General features: G+C 40.3%; 1 protein-coding gene across 1 annotated transcript; it reads left to right on the plus strand.

The window, feature by feature from the left end:
• Nucleotides 1-14,228: 14,228 nt before the first annotated feature.
• On the plus strand, nt 14,229-20,423 carry LOC310662202 (vomeronasal type-2 receptor 26-like; the record flags this gene model as incomplete). The annotated part of the gene is made up of 5 exons (XM_083408972.1): nt 14,229-14,561; nt 15,551-16,405; nt 17,633-17,848; nt 18,203-18,329; nt 19,522-20,423. The coding sequence occupies 5 exons, from the start codon at nt 14,229-14,231 to the stop codon at nt 20,421-20,423; spliced, it is 2,433 nt and encodes an 810-aa protein (XP_083265098.1).
• Between the last annotated feature and the right edge of the window lie 985 nt (nt 20,424-21,408).

The following is a 21,408-nucleotide window of genomic DNA, read 5'->3' on the forward strand; positions in this document are numbered from 1 at the left end:
CTTGGAATTTTAGCACTTGAAGATTTATATATTGGAATCCAAGCGTGCTACGCTTGGACCAGTATAAGACATTATTCAACTATCTGAATGTAACTTTATTTGTTTCAAGTTGCTTCAAAGTAAAGTTCTGCAGTAAATCTTTTGAACCATATTTTTGCACTGAATAATTTTTATTTCAAAGAGTCAGCTTTTATTCACATTATTTGCCTCCATATGTGCACTGTTAATGGCCTTAATAGCCCGGGTTTTGAGATCTTTGGGGGAAGTCCTTTTCTTGTTCTTGCCACCCTCACAGGTTCACTTGGTAGCGAAGCAGGAGAGGGCCTTCTCAGTGGCTACATACAGATTTGGGAACTTCCTCCATAGAGAATTTCTCTCTCCCGGTTGTCCTTCCTTCAGCAGGTGACAGCAGGTGTCAGCAGGTGACAGCAGGCAGAATACATATGGAGTCTGTCAGTGCCTATAGCTTGATGCATCACAGGTCAATATTACTAAGTGTCTCACAGTTGGCGTTCAAACTCATAACTCTCTGGTAAAACGGGTGCTTTGAGGCAGTTAATGCTTCTCAAGTGCCCCCCCCCCCCATATCCTGACTAACATCCTCTTGTTTAATGTGGATTTATGAGGGAGCATTTATTGAGATCACAAAGATCATGGCCACTGGGCCCATCACCTCCTGGCAAATAGAAGGGGAGGAAATGGAGGCAGTGAGAGATTTTACTTTCTTGGGCTCCATGATCACTGCAGATGGTGACAGCAGCCACGAAATTAAGAGACGCCTGCTTCTTGGGAGGAAAGCAATGACAAACCTAGACAGCATTTTAAAAAGTAGAGACATCACCTTGCCAACAAAGATCCGTATAGTAAAAGCTATGGTTTTCCCAGTAGTGATGTATGGAAGTGAGAGCTGGACCATAAAGAAGGCTGATCACCGAAGAATTGACGCTTTTGAATTATGGTGCTGGAGGAGACTCTTGAGAGTCCCATGGACTGCAAGAAGATCAAACGCATCCATTCTTAAGGAAATCAGCCCTGAGTGCTCACTGGAAGGACAGATCGTGAAGCTGAGGCTCCAATACTTTGGCCACCTCATGAGAAGAGAAGACTCACTGGAAAAGACCCTGATGTTGGGAAAGATGGAGGGCACAAGGAGAAGGGGAAACAGAGGACGAGATGGTTAGACAGTGTTCTCGAAGCTACAAACATGAATCTGACCAAACTGTGGGTGGCAGTGGAAGACAGGAGTGCCTGGCGTGCTCTGGTCCACGGGGTCACGAAGAGTTGGACACGACTAAACAACAACAACAACAATTTATTGAGACCGCTCATAGTGCAATAAGAAGGAGACACAGGCATAAGGTATCCATGAATAAAGGTAAAGGTAAAGGTACCCCTGCCCGTACGGGCCATTCGTGTCCAACTCTAGGGTTGTGCGCCCATCTCACTTAAGAGGCCGGGTGCCAGCGCTGTCCAGAGACACTTCCGGGTCACGTGGCAAGTGTGACGAAGCTGCTCTGGCAAGCCTGAACCAGCGCAGCACACGGAAACGCCATTTACCTTCCGGCTGTAAAGCAGTACCTATTTATCTACTTGCACTTAAGAGTGCTTTCGAACTGCTAGGTGGGCAGGAGCTGGGACCGAACGACAGGAGCTCACCCCACCGCGGGGATTCAAACCGCCAACTATACAAGCGGCAAGACCTAGGCTCTGAGATTTTACCCACAGCGCCACCCGCATCCCTGAATACCTTGTTGCTAACCCCTACCACAAATATTTGAATCCAGTGTCCTCTTCATGCTGCGGGTCATTCCAAACTTTACCATGCCTTCCTACCTAACTAAAGCGTGAGGGAAATCTTCTCTCCAGAATACGTGACAAACAACTTTTCTTAATTCCTAAAGGACTCCACGCCCTCCATTTAGGAATTGTTGTTAATGTAATAATTAACTACACAATTAGCTAGTCAGAAGGGCTGTCATTTGTTATGATATTCAGCCAAACCCCTGAGGAACTTCTTTGGCTGTTAGCAGAACAGAGGGCAAAGAGTGTGAAGGTTGTCATAAATATATCCAGTAAAAGTCAGGGATATGGAGTGGCGCTGGGTACACACAGGGGTTCACAGCTCTGCTCTTGGATACTCCAGCCTTCAGACTTCTGTACTGAGGATGGTGGTTGTAGTCATTTTGCTGCTGGCTCTGCTTCCTCCAATGGGATGCCAGACTCACACAGTTCAGTGCAATATCTGTTACCCACAGCCTCCACTTCACAAATATCATCAACAAGGAGATTTCATAATTGGTGGAATTGCTTATGATGCTGGTGTCATGCTCAGTGAACTAGCCTTCAGGGAAGAACCTCTGCCAACATTGACAGAACCATTAGTGTAAATCCTGAATGATTGTTTTCTTTTCTTCCCAAGTATTGTATTAATTTATTTTATATAATAATAATTCCACTAGGACAATTAGAGCTGCAGCTAAAGAACACAAAATGGAGGCATAAATCCTATCCACCAAAAGCTAGTGTGAAGTGAGATGCTGCAAATTAATGCAGCATAAAGTTACACCAGATCTAAACCCTGTTCGGCAGCAGGGCTCCTGCTGCTACTCTGTCCATGCCTGGCTGAGGGGGAAAAGCATACTATACTAGATTGCCAGGTCACATGACCAATTGAACATGCATAGGATCTAGCAAAAGTTCTCGGGTTCCACCTCAGCCTTGCCCCTGGCATGCTCGTTTTTTCAGTCTTAGACCAGCTTGGCTCAACCAGCTTCATCACAGCCATCTGAACCCTCCATTTTCTATGATGACTAAGTTATGCTCATGTATGCTAAGCTGAACTGGAGTTGAGGAATTAATACCAACTGAGCAAGGTTAAGCCAGAGATCCAGTGAATTCTAAAATGCTCATCCTGGTAGATCTTGCCATAGGATTGCCTCCCCAATCTGCTCCATCTTCACCAGTTAAAAAAAAAACCAAAACAAAAAAACCACCATCCCATCTGTTTTGTTAAAATATAACAAAACAGATGGGATGGTGGGTTTTTATTTTTTGCTTATTTTCAAAAAAGCTTTATAATAAAATAAATGATAAAAATCTAAAAACTTATTTTAATCAGAATGGAGAGTTTTATATTGTAAATGTGACTGCTTACATAGTTAATTTTTTATATTTGTGTAGGCCACCTTATAATTATATCCAACTTATATATAAATACTGTAATAATTGATTGTTAATAAAAGAGGCGCCAGAAAACATTGGTAATAACTAAACAAAGTATGGAATATCCTTCTGAAAAAGAATCTCACACTTCTTTCAGCATAGTCCCTAAGCATTACCAGCACATCCTGGCTTTGGCATTCACAGTCAAAGAGATCAATGAAAACCCTCATCTCTTACCCAATCTCACTTTGGGCTTCCACATCTATGACAGCTATTGCAATGCAAGGAGGACTTATCATGCTACAATGCTACTTTTATCCACAGAGGAGAGATTTATCCCTAACTACATATGTGAGCAACAGAAAAATCTAATAGCAGTTGTTGGAGGAGTGGATGCCCCAATTTCCATTAATGTGGCGACGCTCTTGAAAAACTATAAAGTTCCACAGGTAGGAGAGCTCTGCTTTCTCTTTCCCTCCCTCCCTCTATGTGTCCTCCCACATTTCCTATTCTATTATTTCCAGACATTAATGTGAGTCTTAAAAATACGGAGACTTCCTTTTTTATGAATCTCACATGCAAACTGAGTTTTAGGATCCTGTTTCTGAAAAGGTTTTTAAGATGTTGTGAGTATTGCTGTTCTTTGTGTTACTTTATTTATTTCAGGAGTTTAAATGTGCAATTTTGGGTTGCTAGTTGACATGGCTGGAAATGATTTTTTCCTCTCAACCTGATTGGCATTTGGTTGGGGTTTGTTTCATATTTCCTTATTTCACTGCTGTCATTTGTCAAATAACGTGCCTAACTGGGCAATAAGAATTTTATTTTGTGTTACTGTATTTATTTCAGGAGGAGTTTAAAATGCAATTTGGGGTTACTAGGTGACAGGACTGGAAATGAATTTTTTTCTCTCAACTTGATTGGCATTTGGTTGGGGTTTTTTTCATGTTTCCTTAGTAAAATTGTGTCCTTTTTTGTTAGGTGGAAGAAAATTGTTTGTATGTTTGTATGTTTGTATAAAGGGGGAAATGGCATCAGGCAAGATCAACATAGTATAGGGAGCCCCCATAAGGGGCCATGAGATGGGCTTGGGCTGGTTCAAATCCAGCAGATCCGTTCCATCATCATGGAGCTTGTGGAATATGAACTGATCCTGTCGCTAATGGCATGCCAAATATTACCCTTCCTGCTGATGTTAATCAAAATTTGTTCTGATTTTATCCCATAACCGTTGTACAGTCTGATTATTTCGCTTCTCTCATTGGTCAAAAAATGTGTCAATAAGAATTTTGCCCTGAGAATGTTGCTGTAATCAAGCAATTATAGATGCAAACTTTGAGCAAGGAAATCCACAGTGCATTTCCTCTCAGTGCATAAATCCACTTGATGGCTATTGATCATTATATATTCTTTCAGCCATGAATGCCTAACTCAAGCATTTGAATAGTCAAATTCAGTACCTGACGTTGTATTTCTAAGGGTTGCTAATACAATATATGGGTGGAAATCACTGGCAAAATCCATTTATCAGTGGAAATTGGAGCGGGGTGAGGTGGTGTTGGTGTTTTGGGTGTGGATTTTTTTTGCAATTTTCTTGCTTCCTTTTGCCCTCAAACTTGAAAATATCTGCTGGGGTGCAGTCCCCAATCCTCTATAACAGATATATTTCATTCTTCATAGAGATGGAATTGTGAGAATTCATTCTATGATGGATCGCTATCTATCCTGGGTGCCTTAGTAGAGATTCTTGCTTTGCAAGGGCTTGGACTAAATGACTCTTGGGGTCCCTTCCAACTCTACAATTCTATGAGATTCTATAGTTGGCTTCCATCAGCAGAGGTGAAAGCACTGGTTTCCAATTTCCATGAATGGATTTGAAAACTTTAAAATGCAATATGCATTCTATTATTATAACCTTTCTTTCTCTCCACTAAAATCCCCTTAGCTCATATATGGCTCTGCTCCATTGAAGACAGATGGAAACCCAGGAATTTCTTTCTACCAGATGGTACCTAATCAAGCACTTCAATACACAGGAATTCTCTCTTTGCTTCTTTATTTCAAATGGATATGGATTGGAGTACTAGTAATGGATAATGAAAATGGTGAAATTTTTTTACAAACTGCTTTACCAAAATTTTCCCAGAGAGGTGTCTGCTTTGACTTTATAAAAACAATGCCTATCTTTATGTCCACCTCTGAATTGGCTGGAATTCTTGAAGATGGATTAAAAATACATAATGAACTTATGAATAGTACAGCCAGTGTGGTTGTGTTTTATGGTGAATCTTATTCCATGTTGATTTTGAGATGGATTCCGTATTTTGCAGAACATCCACCAACTCTACCAAAGGGATTAGTGTGGATAACAACAGCTGAAATGGAACTCACTTCCTCAGTTTATCAAAGGGATTGGGACACAGAAATATTCCATGGTGTCCTGTCCTCCTCAATCCATTCCAATGACCTATTTGCATTCCAAGCATTTGTTGAGAACCGAAATCCTTTAAACACAAAAGCAGATGGTTTCATCAGGGACTTCTGGGAACAGGCCTTTAACTGTGTATTCTCAGATCCAAATGTGGAAGATGTGAAGGGGAATATTTGCACTGGGAAGGAGAAACTGGAGAGCCTTCCTGCTCCATTCTTTGAGAAGACCATGAATGGCCACAGCTACAGCATCTACAATGCTGTCTGTGCTGTAGCCCATGCTTTGCATTACATGTCTTCAACTAGATTCAAATATCAAGCAATGGAAAGAAGAGGTGGGTGGAAGTATCACAATCAACAGTTGTGGCAGGTAACATACTAAATATTGTCAAGAGGCAGATCAACATAAGTGTGCTACAATCATTATTAATTTGCATAAATACTGTGTCCCCAATTCCTTCACAGCCTAATCTATATAAATATCGCTTTAATACCCTTTTCCCCTTTCTGTCCTTAAATTCCTAGAAGGTTTCCAAATTACTATTTGATTTCCTCAATCAGCCAAGTTCACCCAACTGGTTGTGCCCTCCAAATGTTGTTAGACTTCAGTTCCCATCTTCCAGGCCATTTTCCATGCTGACTGATGCTAATGGCATTTGTAGTGAAAGCCCTGTCATATATTTTGTGATAGGTAGCCATTCTGTTATGAATTTTCTGCATCTGATTCATTTTGTTAAATTACTGAGCCTGTCCCAAGCCTTCTGGGAGCAGATCTACATGAATATGTATGTCCCTTGAAGTCACATATTTTATTTAAAAATAATAGCATATTATGGTGTCAGAAGCAGGCTTGTTTGCTGACTCAGTTAGCCCAAACTGAAATGGTGTTGGCATTAGAGACTATAAAAATCCTAACCATATAGTTCAACTCTCTTGAAAACATAGAAACAGAAGCTTTAGAACCTAAAGTGCTTTAAAGTCAATTTATTATAATTTCCTCTGCCTTCTTTATTAAAATTTATTACCCTTGGTATAGGTTTTTATATTCTCATCTTGTATTTTGTGTTGTATTTTGCAATGCTACCTTCCAGGTGGCTGCATATGCATGAATAAGTATGTCACTTGAATCACATATTAAATTTTTAAAGAAATACTGTATGGTGTCCAAAGCAAGCTTGTTTTCTCACTGAGTCAACACAAACTAAAATGGTGTTGGCCTTATTGACTATTAAAACACTGTGCTTCAACACTCTCAAAAATATAGAAACAGAAGCTTCAGAACCTAACCTGCTTTAAATTCAATTTATTAGAATTTCCTCCTCCTTTTCTGAATTATAAAGAGTGAGCTTCTTTATCATGAATACTTTCTCACTCAAAAACCATAAACAAGGAATGACTTTACTATCAACAATCCAACTGCAGGCTTTTCTCAACTCTTCCCTTCTCCTCTTCAAACCAGCTACATAATTTTCTCAGACGTGTCTCTTTTAACAACAGCGGTGGGGACAAGATTTCCTTTGATGAGAATGGGGAGTTAGTGGCTGGATTTGATGTGATCAACTGGATTGTTTCCCCAAACCAATCATTTCATAGAGTGAAGGTTGGGAATGTTGATCCCAACCAAGGGTTGACCATCAGTGGGGATGCCATAACTTGGCCCAACCATTTTAACCAGGTAACCATTTTAACCAGGTAAGCCTCAATGGTCACCCATTTGAGAAGACACCTGGTTCTCAGTAAGCACTTGCAGTCTGCCCTGATGTGTAAATTTAGTAAAATCAGACAATAAGGAAATGCAATAAAATACTGAGGGTCTGATTTGGAACTTTTTAGAACATGGAAAAATTACATTGGATGGATGAGGAAGTTGTTTGGAGCTAGTATTAAAAAAAAAGATCCACATCTTGACCGGTTTATGTATACATGAAATCACAATCTATGCCATTAAGCAAGCTCCATCCTTTCCAGAAGATGGTTTCTTAAAAATCTGTAGTACTATAATTATCATGTTAATTAAAAAAGGTGCACTTGCTAGCAGCATTTGTGACACATTACTGAAAGGAAGTATCACTTAAGTACACCTAAAAGTTGGCTTCAATATTCTAATCTCATAATTCTCAAAATTACTATTCTGGGCTCTCATGTATGGATTAGTCTCAGCCTCTTTCCTTATGCACTGAGCGGTGCCATCCCGGAACTAGGAAAAGAGTGAAAGATGGGGAGCCATTTTGCTGTTATGATTGCATCCAATGTCCAGAAGGGAAGATTTCAGCTCAGGAGGGTGAGTATTCTGCACAAACTGTGCAGTTTAAAAGTGAATGGCTTTAGCTGGAATTCAGATGAATGTGCCTATTCATTAACAACTTTATACCAGGTTTAGCATGTGATTGAAATGTTTGTTAAGCCTGTAGGTAGTTGCTGAAAAAGAAACTGGTTTGTCTCTGTGTCTTCCCTGACAGAGTCCCTGTCAGGGGAAAAGGTGGGGCATTAAGTACAGTGGCATTTGTACAGTAGCTAGATAATGGGCAGTACTAGTAACAGTTTATCAGAGAAGATAACTTCCAAATATTTGATCAAGCTTCAAACACACACAGACACACAGAGAGAGAGATCAAAAAATGGTTTTCTGACTTATCATCAGTGGCAATAAACCTGAAAGGAAATGTTTTAGGAATGAACTTAACTTGGTCCAGTCTTTGAAGAGTGTTTAGATCCTTCGATTGTTGCAAAAGCAGGAGGCCAATTCTTTATGATAGTTGGATCCCACAATCTATTCATCTAACACAACACACAATGCTACAGATAGATTTCCATGATAAAATGGAAATTTACAAAGATGGAAGGAAGAAATGAAGAATGAGCAGAATACATGACCAACCTAAACAGAGCAGTAAAGACGAAAATAATTGGAAATTCATAAAAAGAAAAATTTAGGGCTTTTTTTAATCCATTAAATTTAAAAGGGATTGCAACTTTTTGTTCCAGTAGAGGAGGACTTTCAAAATTACTATGCTTTGCATTTTTCTATGTGAATAATTTTTAGCATTTTAATAAGGTGAAAATAATATCTATCTAGTCTAGTGGTTAAAACGTGAGGTTTTTATCTGTGACACCAAGGTTTAAAGAACACTTTCAATACCACACAAAATAGGCATAACTCCTAGCCTTATTTTGCTTGCAGATTATTGTAACATACAATGTTCCTCGCAGATGTCAGTTAAAACTCCAAACACCACTTAATAGGGCTTTCGCCAGACAAGACAGAAAACTTTTGTATATCAAATGTATGACATTGTACATTAGAATACAAATATCATTACACATGAAAAAAATAGCCGTTACAAATTTGATCCTCCTAAATCGAGGATCCTGGTTGTGCTTGGGACCCTTAAGCCACCCCCACGGGGTGTGTTGTTGCTAGGTGTGGCGATCACACAGGGCCTCCGGACGTTTCACGGTCTATTGACCCTGTGCCACCACTGCGGTTCCTTTCTTCGCAGCCACCACCCCATTTCTCACGGGGACACACGGAGTCCAGACAGTTGTTAACATAAACAAATAATCAAGTTTATTTTTAAATGCAGGAACAAGCATATGGTTACAGTTTATTTTTCTCGTGTTAGTTTCCTAATCTTAGTTCCTAACAACTCCAAACTGATTATTCCAACTATCTATCTGACTCAACCTAACAATTCCTCTCACTCTCTCAGAAAACAACTCTACCAACCCCGTGCCTATTCCACCCTCTTCCTTCTCCAACACCAAAGCTTCAACTCCCAACTGACAAACCTCAACTCCCAACTCCCAAACCTCAACTGACTTTCAAAATCTCCCACTCAATCTTTTACTCCCCCCTTGCATTCTCACTGGCCAATCACATCACACCCATGTTACCCTTTACTTGACCCATCCTAGGAGGCAAATGCCACACTAGGCGTGGCCCAAGCCGTGTCTGTTGGGCCCCAGGATTGCGCTTGGCTGTTTGGGCCAATTGGGGCAAGTGGCATGATCCCAGGGACCTATAAATGTGGCAGCACAATGGGGGTGGGGCACTTGCTTCGCGCTGCTGAACACCCGCCCTCCCTCCCTATTTTAGGTGCTACTGTTTTGGCCTTGCTTTGGATTGGGTTGCCTGCTTTGGAGCAGGGGCTGGGTAGGAATTTTTCCATTTGGCAGATTGGCTTTAGCCACTTGGTTTTTGCCTATCCCCTTAGCAATCATCACAACTTTGTAAGGTTTGGCGATTAGGCATTGGTTTATAGAAATGTGTGGGAAGGAAGGTGTGGCCATCACCTGCCCCTCCAGAAATAGGGTATTCTGGTAAAGGAATCTGGGGGTCCTGGATCTCATCTGAAGTCCGCTTGAGGGGCTAGGGCCATGCCAGGAACACAGGAACACCGGGATGACCTTCAATCGATCTTCACCAATGTTGCTCCCTCATTTGGTGTTTACCCTTACAGACTGCCAGCCAGAGAGGCAGGAGTCAGTTATAGTCCCTGGCCAATGCCTAGGACAATACCACTTAATAAAGTTGTGGCCTAAATTTTGTACAACAACTTAAAACTAAAATGATGTGTCCGTTTAAAGTTATTTACTGGGAAAGGGCTTGGGGGCCTTGGGCGCAACATAATTCAGGTAGACATGATTTCTACGGAATATGTGTTCATTTCTCTGATTAAGACCACGTATTTTCATTTTCAGATGTGAACGATTGTAATATATGCTCAGAAGAAAAATATCCAAATAATAATCAGGATATGTGTATTCCCAAGGAAACAACCTTTTTGTCCTATGAGGAACCTCTGGGCATCAGTTTAGCCTGCTTTGCTTTTACTTTTTCTGTGCTCACAAATCTGGTTCTGGGAACATTTTTGAAGCACCAACACACACCCATTGTCAAAGCAAACAACAAAGACCTCACTTATATGCTTCTAATTTCTCTCCTGCTCTGCTTCCTGTCTGCATTGCTATTCATTGGAAAACCTGGAATTGTGGCATGCCTCCTCCGACAGACGGCTTTTGGCATTATCTTCTCAGTGGCTGTTTCTTGTGTGCTAGCAAAAACCATGACAGTGGTTTTGGCTTTCATGGCCACCAAGCCAGGATCCAGGATGAGGAAGTGGGTGGGGAAGAGACTGGCTATTGCCATTGTGGTTTCCTGTTCCTTTATTCAAGCAGGCATCTGTACTGTGTGGCTGGCATCTTCACCCCCATTTCCAGATGTTGACATGCACTCAATCACTAAAGAAATTGTACTGGAATGTAATGAGGGCTCTGTGACTATGTTTTACTCTGTCTTGAGCTACATGGGCTTCCTGGCTCTTGTCAGCTTCACTGTAGCTTTCTTTGCCAGGAAGTTACCTGACAGTTTCAATGAAGCAAAGTTCATCACTTTCAGCATGTTGGTCTTTTGCAGTGTTTGGGTATCTTTTGTTCCAACCTACCTCAGTACCAAGGGAAAATACATGGTTGCTGTGGAGATCTTTTCTATCTTAGCATCCGGTGCTGGCCTGCTGGGTTGCATCTTTGCACCAAAATGCTACATTATTGTGTTGCGGCCTGAGTTGAATGAAAGGGAACATCTAATAAGAAATAAGACCTGAAGAATTTGAGTGCATAGAATGCATACATAGAGTTCACAAGACAAGAGGTTAAAATTGGCTTGTTCTGCTATGTTATCTTCTTTCCTTTATCATAATGTGAGCTCCTGTGTTAAATAAAAATGTTTAATTGTACACCGCAATGGAAAATAAATCTGTAATGTGTCTGTATTTAGATTCTGAAGCATCACATGGAAGCTTCTATTGACCCTAAAGAACAGCTGAGAGAAGAGTTTAGCAGTTAATGATTAAGTGGGGCTAAATCTCATCTGGGTCCATCACAAGGTGTTTAGCTTAGAATCACATGAAACCTCTAGTGTTACAAGTCCATTTGCTTATCTCTCTCCAAGAAAAGAGGCTCAGGCTAATGGAGACTGGAATGGAGGAAGGACAAAGTTTGGAATTTTAGCACTCGAAGACATATATATTGGAATCCAAGTGTGCTACACTTGGACAAGTATAAGACATTATTCAACTATCTGCATATAAATTTATTTGTTTCAAGTTGCTTCAGAGTAAAGCAGGAGAGGATAGGGCCTTCTCAGTGGCTACACACAGACTTGGGAACTCCCTCCATAGCGAATTTAGATAGACTCTCTCCTAGTTCTCCTTCCTTCAGCAAGTGACAACAGGTGACAGTAGGTGACAGCAGGCAGAATACATATGGAGTCTGTCAGTGCCTATAGCTTGATGGATCACAGGTCAATCTTACTAAGCGTCTCACAGTTGGCATTTAAACTCATAACTCTCTGGTAAAAGGGGTGTTTTGAGGGAGTTAATGCTTCTCAAGTGCCCCCCCCCCCCATATCCTGACCAACAGCTTCTTGTTTAATGTGGATTTATGAGGGAACATTTATTGAGACCGCTCACGATGCAGTAGGAAGGAGACACAGGCATAAGGCATCCATGAATACCTTGTTGCTAACCACTACCACAAATATTTGAATCTAGTGTCCTTTTCATGCTGCGGGTCATTCCAAACTTTACCATGCCTTCCTATCTAACTAAAGCGTGAGGGAAATCTTCTCTCCAGAATATGTGGCAAACAACTTTTAATTCCTAAAGGACTCCACATCCTTCATTTAGGAATTGTTGTTAATGTAATAATTAACTGCACAATTAGCTAGTCAGAAGGACTGTCATTTGTTATGATATTCAGCCAAACCCCTGAGGAACTCCTTTGGCTGTTAGCAGAACAGAAGAGTGTGAAGGTTGTCATAAATATATCCAGTGAAAGTCAGGGATATGGAGTGGCACTGGAAATGGACAGGGGTTCACAGCTCTGCTCTTGGATACTCCAGCCTTCAGACTTCTGTACTGAGGATGGTGGCTGTAGTCATTTTGTTTCTGGCTCTGCTTCCTACCATGGGATGCCAGACTCACACTGTTCAGTGCAATATCTGTTACCCACAGCCTCCACTTCACAAATATCATCAACAAGGAGACTTCATAATTGGTGGAATTGCATATCATGCTGGGGCCATCGCCAGTGAACTAGCCTTCAAGGAAGAACCCCTGCCAACACTGACAGAACCATTTGCGTAAAGCCTAAAAGATAGTTTGGTTTTCTTTCCAAATATTTATTAATTTGTTTTATATAATAAAAATTGCCACTTAGATAATTTGTGCAAGATCTGCAGCTAAAGAACAAAAAATGTAGGGAGAAATCCTATCCACCAAAAGCTAGTGTGAAGTGAGATGCTGCAAATTAATGCAGCATAAAGTTACTCCAGATTTAAACCATGTTCGGCAGCAGGGCTCCTCCTGCTACTCTGTCCATGCCTGGCTGAGGGAAAGCAAGCCTTTAAAATAGTGTACTATGCCAGGTTACCAGGTCACATGACCAAGATGGACATGCTTAGGATCTAGCAAAGGCTCTGCTCTCTGGTTCCATCTCTGCCTTGCCCCTGGTATGCTCCTTTTTTCTTAGACCAACTTGGCTCAACCAGCTTCATCACAGCCAGCTTGGTTGAGATGAGGTTGGTTGGGGAGCATGGTTGATCCAGAGATCCAGTGCATCCTAAAATGCTCCTCCTTGTGGATCTTGCCATAGGATTGCCTCACCAATCTGCTCCATCTTCACCATGACAGCTTTAAAAAATAAACACCATCCCATCTGTTTTGTTATATTTTAACTCTATTTTTAAATAAGCTTTATAATAAAATAAATCTTTAAATTCTAAAAACTTACCTAAACCAGAATGGAAAGTTTCTGGAGAGCCTCGGCCCAGTATACCTGAAGGAGGTCTCCACCCCCATCCTTCAGCCCGGACACTGAGGTTCAGTTCTGAGGGCCTTATGGAGGTTCCCTCAATGTGAAAAGTGAAGCTACAGAGGGCCTTTTCTGTAGCAGCGCCCATCCTGTGTAATGCCCTCCCATCTGATGTCAAGGAAATAAACAACTATCTGACTTTTAGAAGACATCTGAAGGCAGCCTTGTTTAGGGTTTTTAATGCTTGATGTTTTATTGTGCTTTTAATACAGTGGTACCTTGAGTTACAAATGCCTCCGGTTACAAACGCTTCAGGTTACAAACTCCACTAACCTGGAAGAGTTACCTAGAGGATGAGAATGGAAATCATGTGCTCGCAGTGCAGTGGCAGCAAGCACCCCATTAGTGAAAGCATGCCTCCAATTAAGAACAGTTTAAGGTTAAGAACGAACCTCTGGAATGAATTAAGATCCCTCCCATCAGATGTCAAATAAATAAACAACTATCTGACTTTTAGAAGACATCTGAAGGCAGCCCTGTTTAGGAAAGGTTTTTAATGTTTGATGTTTTATTGTGCTTTTAATATTTTGTTGGGAGCCACCCAGAGTGGCTGGGGAAACCTGGCCAGATGGGTGGGGTATGAATAATAAATTGTTGTAGTTGACGATGATGATGTTGTTGTGGTAAATGCCACTTCTGACATAGTTAATATTTTATATTTATGTAGGCCACCTTATCAATATACCCACCTTATATATAAATACAGTAATAATTGATTGTTAATAAAGGAGACACAGAACATCGTGGTAATAACTAAACTAAGTATGGAATATCCTTCTGAAAAAGAATCTCACACTTCTTTCAGCATAGTCCCTAAGCATTACCAGCACATCTTAGCTTTGGCATTCACAGTCAAAGAGATCAATGAAAACCCTCACCTCTTACCCAATCTCACTTTGGGCTTCCACATCTATGACAGCTATTTCAATGCAAGGAGGACTTATCATGCTACAATGCTACTTTTATCCACAGAGGAGAGATTTATCCCTAACTACATATGTGAGCAACAGAAAAATCTAATAGCAGTCATTGGGGGAGTGGATGCCCCAATTTCCATGAATGTGGCGACGCTCTTGAAAAACTATAAGGTTCCACAGGTAAGTCAACTCTGCTTTCTCTTTCCCTCCCTCCCTCTATGTGACCCTCCACATTTCCTATTCTATTATTTCAAAACGACATTAATGTGCGTCTTAAAAATACTGAGACTTCCTTTTTTATGATTCTCACATGCAAACTGAGTTTTACGATCCCGTTTCTGATAAGGTTTTTAAGATGCTGTGAGTGCTGCTGTTTCTTTGTGTTACTTTATTTATTTCAGGAGTTTAAATATGCAATTTTGGGTTGCTAGTTGACATGGATGGAAATGATTTTTTTCTCTCAACCTGATTGGCCTTTGGTTGGGGTTTGTTTCATATTTCCTTATTTCACTGCTGTCATTTGTCAAATTACGTGCCTAACTGGGCATTAAGAATTTTGCTCTGAGATGTTGCTGTAATCTAGCTATTATAGATGCAAAGTTTGAGCCAGGAAAACCTCAGTGCATTTTCCTCTCAGTCATAAATCCACTTGATGGATTTATTCTTTCAGGTATGAATCCCTAACTTGAGCATTGGAATAGTCAAATTTAGTTTCCTGAAGTTGTATTTCGAAGGGCTGCTAATATAATATTTGGGTGGAATTCACTGACAAAATCCATTCATCAGTGGAAATTAGAGGGGAATGTTTGTTTGTTTTTGGCATTTTCTTGCTTCCTTATGCCCCCAAATTGAAAATATCTGCTAGGGGGTTGTCCCCAATCCTCTGCAACAGATATATTTCATTCTTCCTGGAGATGGAATTGTGAGAATTCATGCTCTGGTGGATGGCTACCTGTCCTTAGCAGAGGTTCTTGCTTTGCAGGGGCTTGGACTAGATGACTCTTGGGGTCCCTTCCAACTCTACAATTCTATGAGATTCTATAGTTGGCTTCCATCAGCAGAGGTGAAAGCACTGGTTTCCAATTTCCATGAATGGATTTGAAAACTTCAGTATGCAAGATGCATTCTATTTTTAGAGCCTTTCTTTCTCTCCCCTAAAATCCCTTTAGCTCATATATGGCTCTGCTCCATTGAAGGCAGATGGAAACCCAGGAATTTCTTTCTACCAGATGGTTCCTCATCAAGCACTTCAATACAGAGGAATTCTCTCTTTGCTTCTTTATTTCAAATGGATATGGATTGGAGTACTAGTAATGGATAATGAACATGGTGAAATGTTTTTGCAAACTGTTTTGCCAAAATTTTCCCAGAGGGGTATCTGCTTTGACTTTATAAAAAGAATCCCTATGTTTAGGTCCACCTCTGAATTGGATAAAATTCTTGAAGATGGATTAAAAATACATAATGAACTTATGAATAGTACAGCCAGTGTGGTTGTGTTTAATGGTGACTCTTATTCCATGATGACTTTGAGATGGATTCCATATTTTGCAGAACATCCACCAAGTCTACCAAAAGGTATAGTGTGGATAACAACAGCTGCAATGGAGCTCACTTCACAGCTCTATCAAAAGAATTGGGACACAGAAATATTCCATGGTGTCCTGTCCTTCACAATCCATTCCAATGACGTACCAGCATTCAAAGCATTTGTTGAGAGCAAAAATCCTTTAAGCACAAAAGGAGATGGTTTCATCAGAGACTTCTGGCAACAGGCCTTTGACTGTGTATTCTCTGATCCAAATATGGAAGATGTGATGGGGAATATTTGTACTGGGGAGGAGAAACTAGAGAGCCTTCCTGCTCCGTTCTTTGAGATGAGCATGAATGGCCACAGCTACAGCATCTACAATGCTGTCTGTGCTGTAGCCTATGCTTTACATTACATGTCTTCAACTAGATTCAAATATCAAGCAATGGAAAGAAGAGGTGGATGGAAGTACCAGAATCAACAGTTGTGGCAGGTAGCATGCTCAACATTATCAAGAGACAGAGCACCCTAAGTGTACTACAATAGTCCTTAACTTGCATAAATACTGTCCCCCCAATTCCTTCCCATCCTATGGTATATAACATATATCGCTTTAATAACTCTTCTTCCTTTCCATCCTTAAATTCCTAGATGGTTTCCAAATTACTGTCTGATTCTCTCAATTCACCAAATCCACCCAACTGGTCATGCCCTCCAGATGCTGTTTGACTACAACTCCCATCATCCCAGAACTCTTTCTATATTGACTGGGGTTAATGGCAGTTTTAGTGAAGGTCCTGCTCCATATTTTGTAATAGGTAGAAATTCTGTTATGAATTTGGTGGATCTAATTCATTCTGTTAAATTAAAAGCCAGTGTGGTGTAGTCGTGATCTGGTGAACCGGGTTTGCGTCTCCGCTCCTCCACATGCAGCTGCTGGGTGACTTTGGGCTTGTCACACTTCTTTGAAGTCTCTCAGCCCCACTCACCTCACAGAGTGTTTGTTGTGGGGGAGGAAGGGAAAGGAGAATGTTAGCCACTTTGAGACTCCTTCGGGTAGTGATAAAGCAGGATATCAAATCCAAACTCTTCTTCTTAATGAGCCTGAACCAGGCCTTCTGGGAGTAGATCTACATGAATATGTATGCCCCTTGAAGTCACATATTTTATTTAAAAATAATAATACATAGAAAAAGAAGTTTCAGAAACTTCAGAAACATGCTTTAAAGTCAATATATAAGAACTCTCCCTCCCTCTTCATTACCATCTTTATTAAAATTTACTACCGTTGGTATAGGTTTATATATGTTCATCTTGTATTTTTTTGTTGTATTGTTAATGCTACCTTGCAAGTGGGTGCATATACATTAATGGTTAGGCAGTTGAATCACATTTTTATTTATTTTTTAAAAAATACATTCTGGTGTCAGAAGTCGGCTCTGACTGCGTCAACCCAAACTAAAATGGTGTTAACCTTATTGACTATTGAAACATTAACCGTGTTTCAACACTCTGAAAAATATAGAAACCAAACCTTCAGAACCTAACGGGCTTTAAAGTCAATTTATTAGAATTTCTACCTCCTTTTCTGAATTACAAAGAGTGAGCTTCTTTATCATGAATACTTTCTCACTCAGAAACCATAAACAAGGTATGACTTTACTATCAACGATCGAACTGCAGCCTTTTCTCAAATCTTCCCTTTTTCCCTTCAAACCAGCTACATAATTTTCTCAGACACGTCTCTTTTAACAACAGTGGTGGGGACAAGATTTCCTTTGATGAGAATGGAGAGTTAGTGGCTGGATTTGATGTGATCAACTGGATTGTTTCCTCAAACCAATCATTTCATAGAGTGAAGGTTGGGAATGTTGATCCCAACCAACAGTTGACCATCAATGGGGATGCCATAACTTGGCCCAACCATTTTAACCAGGTAATCCTCAATGGTCTGGTTTGTAACTTTTTAGAAAATAGAAAAACTACAATGGATGGATGGCAAAGATATTCCTATCTATATTAATTGAGTTGTTGTTTTGGGGAAGTATAAAAAAGCAAAACTCTATATCTTGTATGCATGAAATCAGAATCTACACCCTTAACCAGGTTCCATCCTTTCCAAAAGATATTTTCTTAACAGTCTATTGTACTATAATTATCATGTTGATTAGCTAAATTGGTGATACATTACTGAAAGAAAGCATCACTTAAGAACACCTAAAAGTTGCCTTAAATATTCCAATCTCAAAATTCTCAAAATTACTATTCTGGGTTCTCATGTTTGGATTAGTCTCAGCCTCTTTCCTTATGCACTGAGCGGTGCCATCCCGGAACTAGGAAAAGAGTGAAAGATGGGGAGCCATTTTGCTGTTATGATTGCATCCCATGTCCAGAAGGGAAGATTTCGGCTCAGGAAGGTGAGTATTCTGCACAAACTGTACAGTTGAAAAGTGAATGGCTTTAGCTGGAATTCAGAGGAATGTGCCTACAAATTAATGGCTATATACCAGGTTTAGCATGTGATTGAAATGTTTATTAAGCCTGTAGTTAGTTGCTGAAGAAGAAACTGGTTTGTGTCTGTGATTATTTGCCTCAGAGTCCCTGTCACAGAAATATTTTGGGTATTAAGTACAGTGGCTTTTGTACACTAGCTAGATAATGGGCAGTACTAGTAACAGTTTATCAGAGAAGATAACTTCCAAATGTATTATCAAGCTTCAAACACACACACACGCACGCACACGCACGCGCGCGCACACACACACACACACACATGAGAGAGAGAGAGAGAGAGAGAGAGAGAGAGAGAGAGAGAGAGAGATCAAAAATGGTTTTCTGACTTACCATCAATGGCAATAAGCCTGAAAGAAAAAGTTTTAGGAATGAACTTAACTTGGTCCAGTCTTTGAAGAGTGTTTAGATCCTTCAATTGTTGCAAAAGCAGGAGTCTGATTCTTTATGATAGGTAGACTCCACAATCTATCCATCTGACACAACACACGCTGATACAGATACATTTACGTGATAAAAATGGAAATTTACAAAGATAGAAGGAATAAACGAAAAATTAATGGAATACATGACCAACCTAAATAGAACAGCACAGACAAAAATAATTGAAAATTTTTTAAAAAATAAAGTTTAGAGTTTTTGCTCTATATTTTTATCTATTAACAGGGATTGCAACTTTTTGTTCCAGGAGATGACTTTCAAAATTACTATGCTTTGCATTTTAATAAAATGAAAATAATATCTATCTAGTTTAGAAGTTAAAATGTGAGGTTTTTATCTGTTACATCAAGCTTTAAAAAATCTTTCCAACACTACACAAAATAGCCATAACTCCTAGCCTTATTTTGCTTACAGATCATAGTACTAACACACAATGTTCCTCGCAGATGTCGGTTAAAACTCCACACACACTACTTAATAGGGCTTTCACCAGACAAGACAGGAAAAATTCATAATCAAATTTAATATGTTGTTCATTAGAATACAAAAACCATTGCATATTAAATAATAACAATTATAACATAGTTCAGATAAACATAATTTCTACAGAATATGTGTTCACTCTCCCTGATTAATACCAAATATTTTCTTTTTCAGACATGAATGAGTGTAATATATGCTCAGAAGAAAAATGTCCAAATAGTAATCAGGATATGTGTATTCCCAAGGAAATAACCTTTTTATCCTATGAAGAACCTCTGGGCATCAGTTTAGCCTGCTTTGCTTTTACTTCTTCCTTCATCACAGCTTTGGTTCTGGGAACATTTCTGAAGCACCACCACACACCCATTGTCAAAGCCAACAATCGGGACCTCACCTACACTCTCCTCATTGCCCTTCTCTTCTGCTTCCTTTGTGCACTGCTATTCATTGGAAAGCCTGAGAAGGTGACATGCCTCTTCCGACAAACTGCTTTTGGCACCATCTTTTCAGTGGCTGTTTCTTGCGTGTTGGCAAAAACCATGACAGTGGTTCTAGCTTTCATGGCCACCAAGCCAGGATCCAAGATGAGGAAGTGGGTGGGGAAGAGACTGTCTATTGCCATTATGGTTTCCTGTTCTTTTATTCAAGGAGGCATCTGTACTGTGTGGTTAGCATCCTCACCCCCATTCCCAGATGTTGACATGAACTCAATGGTTGAAGAAATTGTACTGGAATGCAATGAGGGATCCGTGACTATGTTTTACTGTGTCCTGGGCTACATGGGCTTCCTGGCTCTTGTCAGCTTCACTGTGGCTTTCCTTGCCAGGAAGTTACCTGACAGTTTCAATGAAGCCAAGTTTATCACTTTCAGCATGTTGGTCTTTTGCAGTGTTTGGCTGTCCTTTATTCCCTCCTACCTCAGTACCAGGGGGAAATACATGGTTGCAGTGGAGATCTTTTCTATCTTAGCCTCTGGTGCTGGACTCCTGGGATTCATCTTTGCCCCCAAATGCTATATTATTGTGTTACGGCCTGAACTAAATAACAGGGAACATCTAATAAGGAATAAGACCTAAGGAATCTGAGTGCCTTCAGTGTACTTTATTTTGCTTGCTAAAAAAAGAATGTTGAACTACATAAATTTTCCCATAGCCTCCCACATTTTCTGTACATTTAAATTTTATTTGGAGAATTGAATTAAGATTTTGCAGCCAAAAAGGGAGGGGGAAAATATATGTATCCTGCCCCTGCATTCATTATTCAGGCAACTCCCCATTTACTTCGGGGTTGCATTCCTTTCCTTCCTGTAGCCCTTTTGGACCCCTTAGGATTTATTTATTTTACTGTTACGAAGTAAGCTGAAAGCACCCACCCTTCAAAAGAAACACTGAGGACTTGGGGCAAGAGTTGATCATGAAGCAGCACAGAACCAACTTGCATGATGTCAGTATTTCATTCTCTCAACGCAGGACCATGTGAACCTCTGATTACGTTCCACAACACTGTAAGTGTGGGAATGGAAGTCAGAGTTTCTGTTCCCACACTTACAGTGTTATGTAATGCAAACAGAGGATCACATGATCCTGTGAGGAGAGAATGAAATACAGAGCAGTCACCATTCGTGATTGATTCTGGAGCTTCTGGAGCTCAATAAGCAGGCTTCTGTCTTTACACAGATGTCCCGTCGCGCCGGAATTGATCACGAACGATGACTGCACACTGACTGGAACAACGTGATCAAACCTCCAGGTATAAGGCGGTATATAAATTTAAATAATAATAATAATCTTGATGATGATGATGATGATGATGCTGTTAAGGTGCTACACTCAATATGCCAGCAAGTTTGGAAAACTCAGCAGTGGCTAGAGGGCTAGAGAGGATCAGTCTACATTCCAATCCCAAAGAAGGGCAGTGCCAAAGAATGCTCCAACTACCGCACAATTGCACTCATTTCACACGCTAACAAGGTTATTCTTAAAATTCTACAAGGAAGGCTCAAGAAGTATGTGGACTGAGAACTCCCAAAAGTGCAAGCTGGATTTAGAAGAGGCAGAGGAA

Source organism: Podarcis tiliguerta (assembly GCF_965153285.1).
Source record: "Podarcis tiliguerta genome assembly, chromosome: 13".
Classification (NCBI taxonomy): domain Eukaryota; kingdom Metazoa; phylum Chordata; class Lepidosauria; order Squamata; family Lacertidae; genus Podarcis; species Podarcis tiliguerta.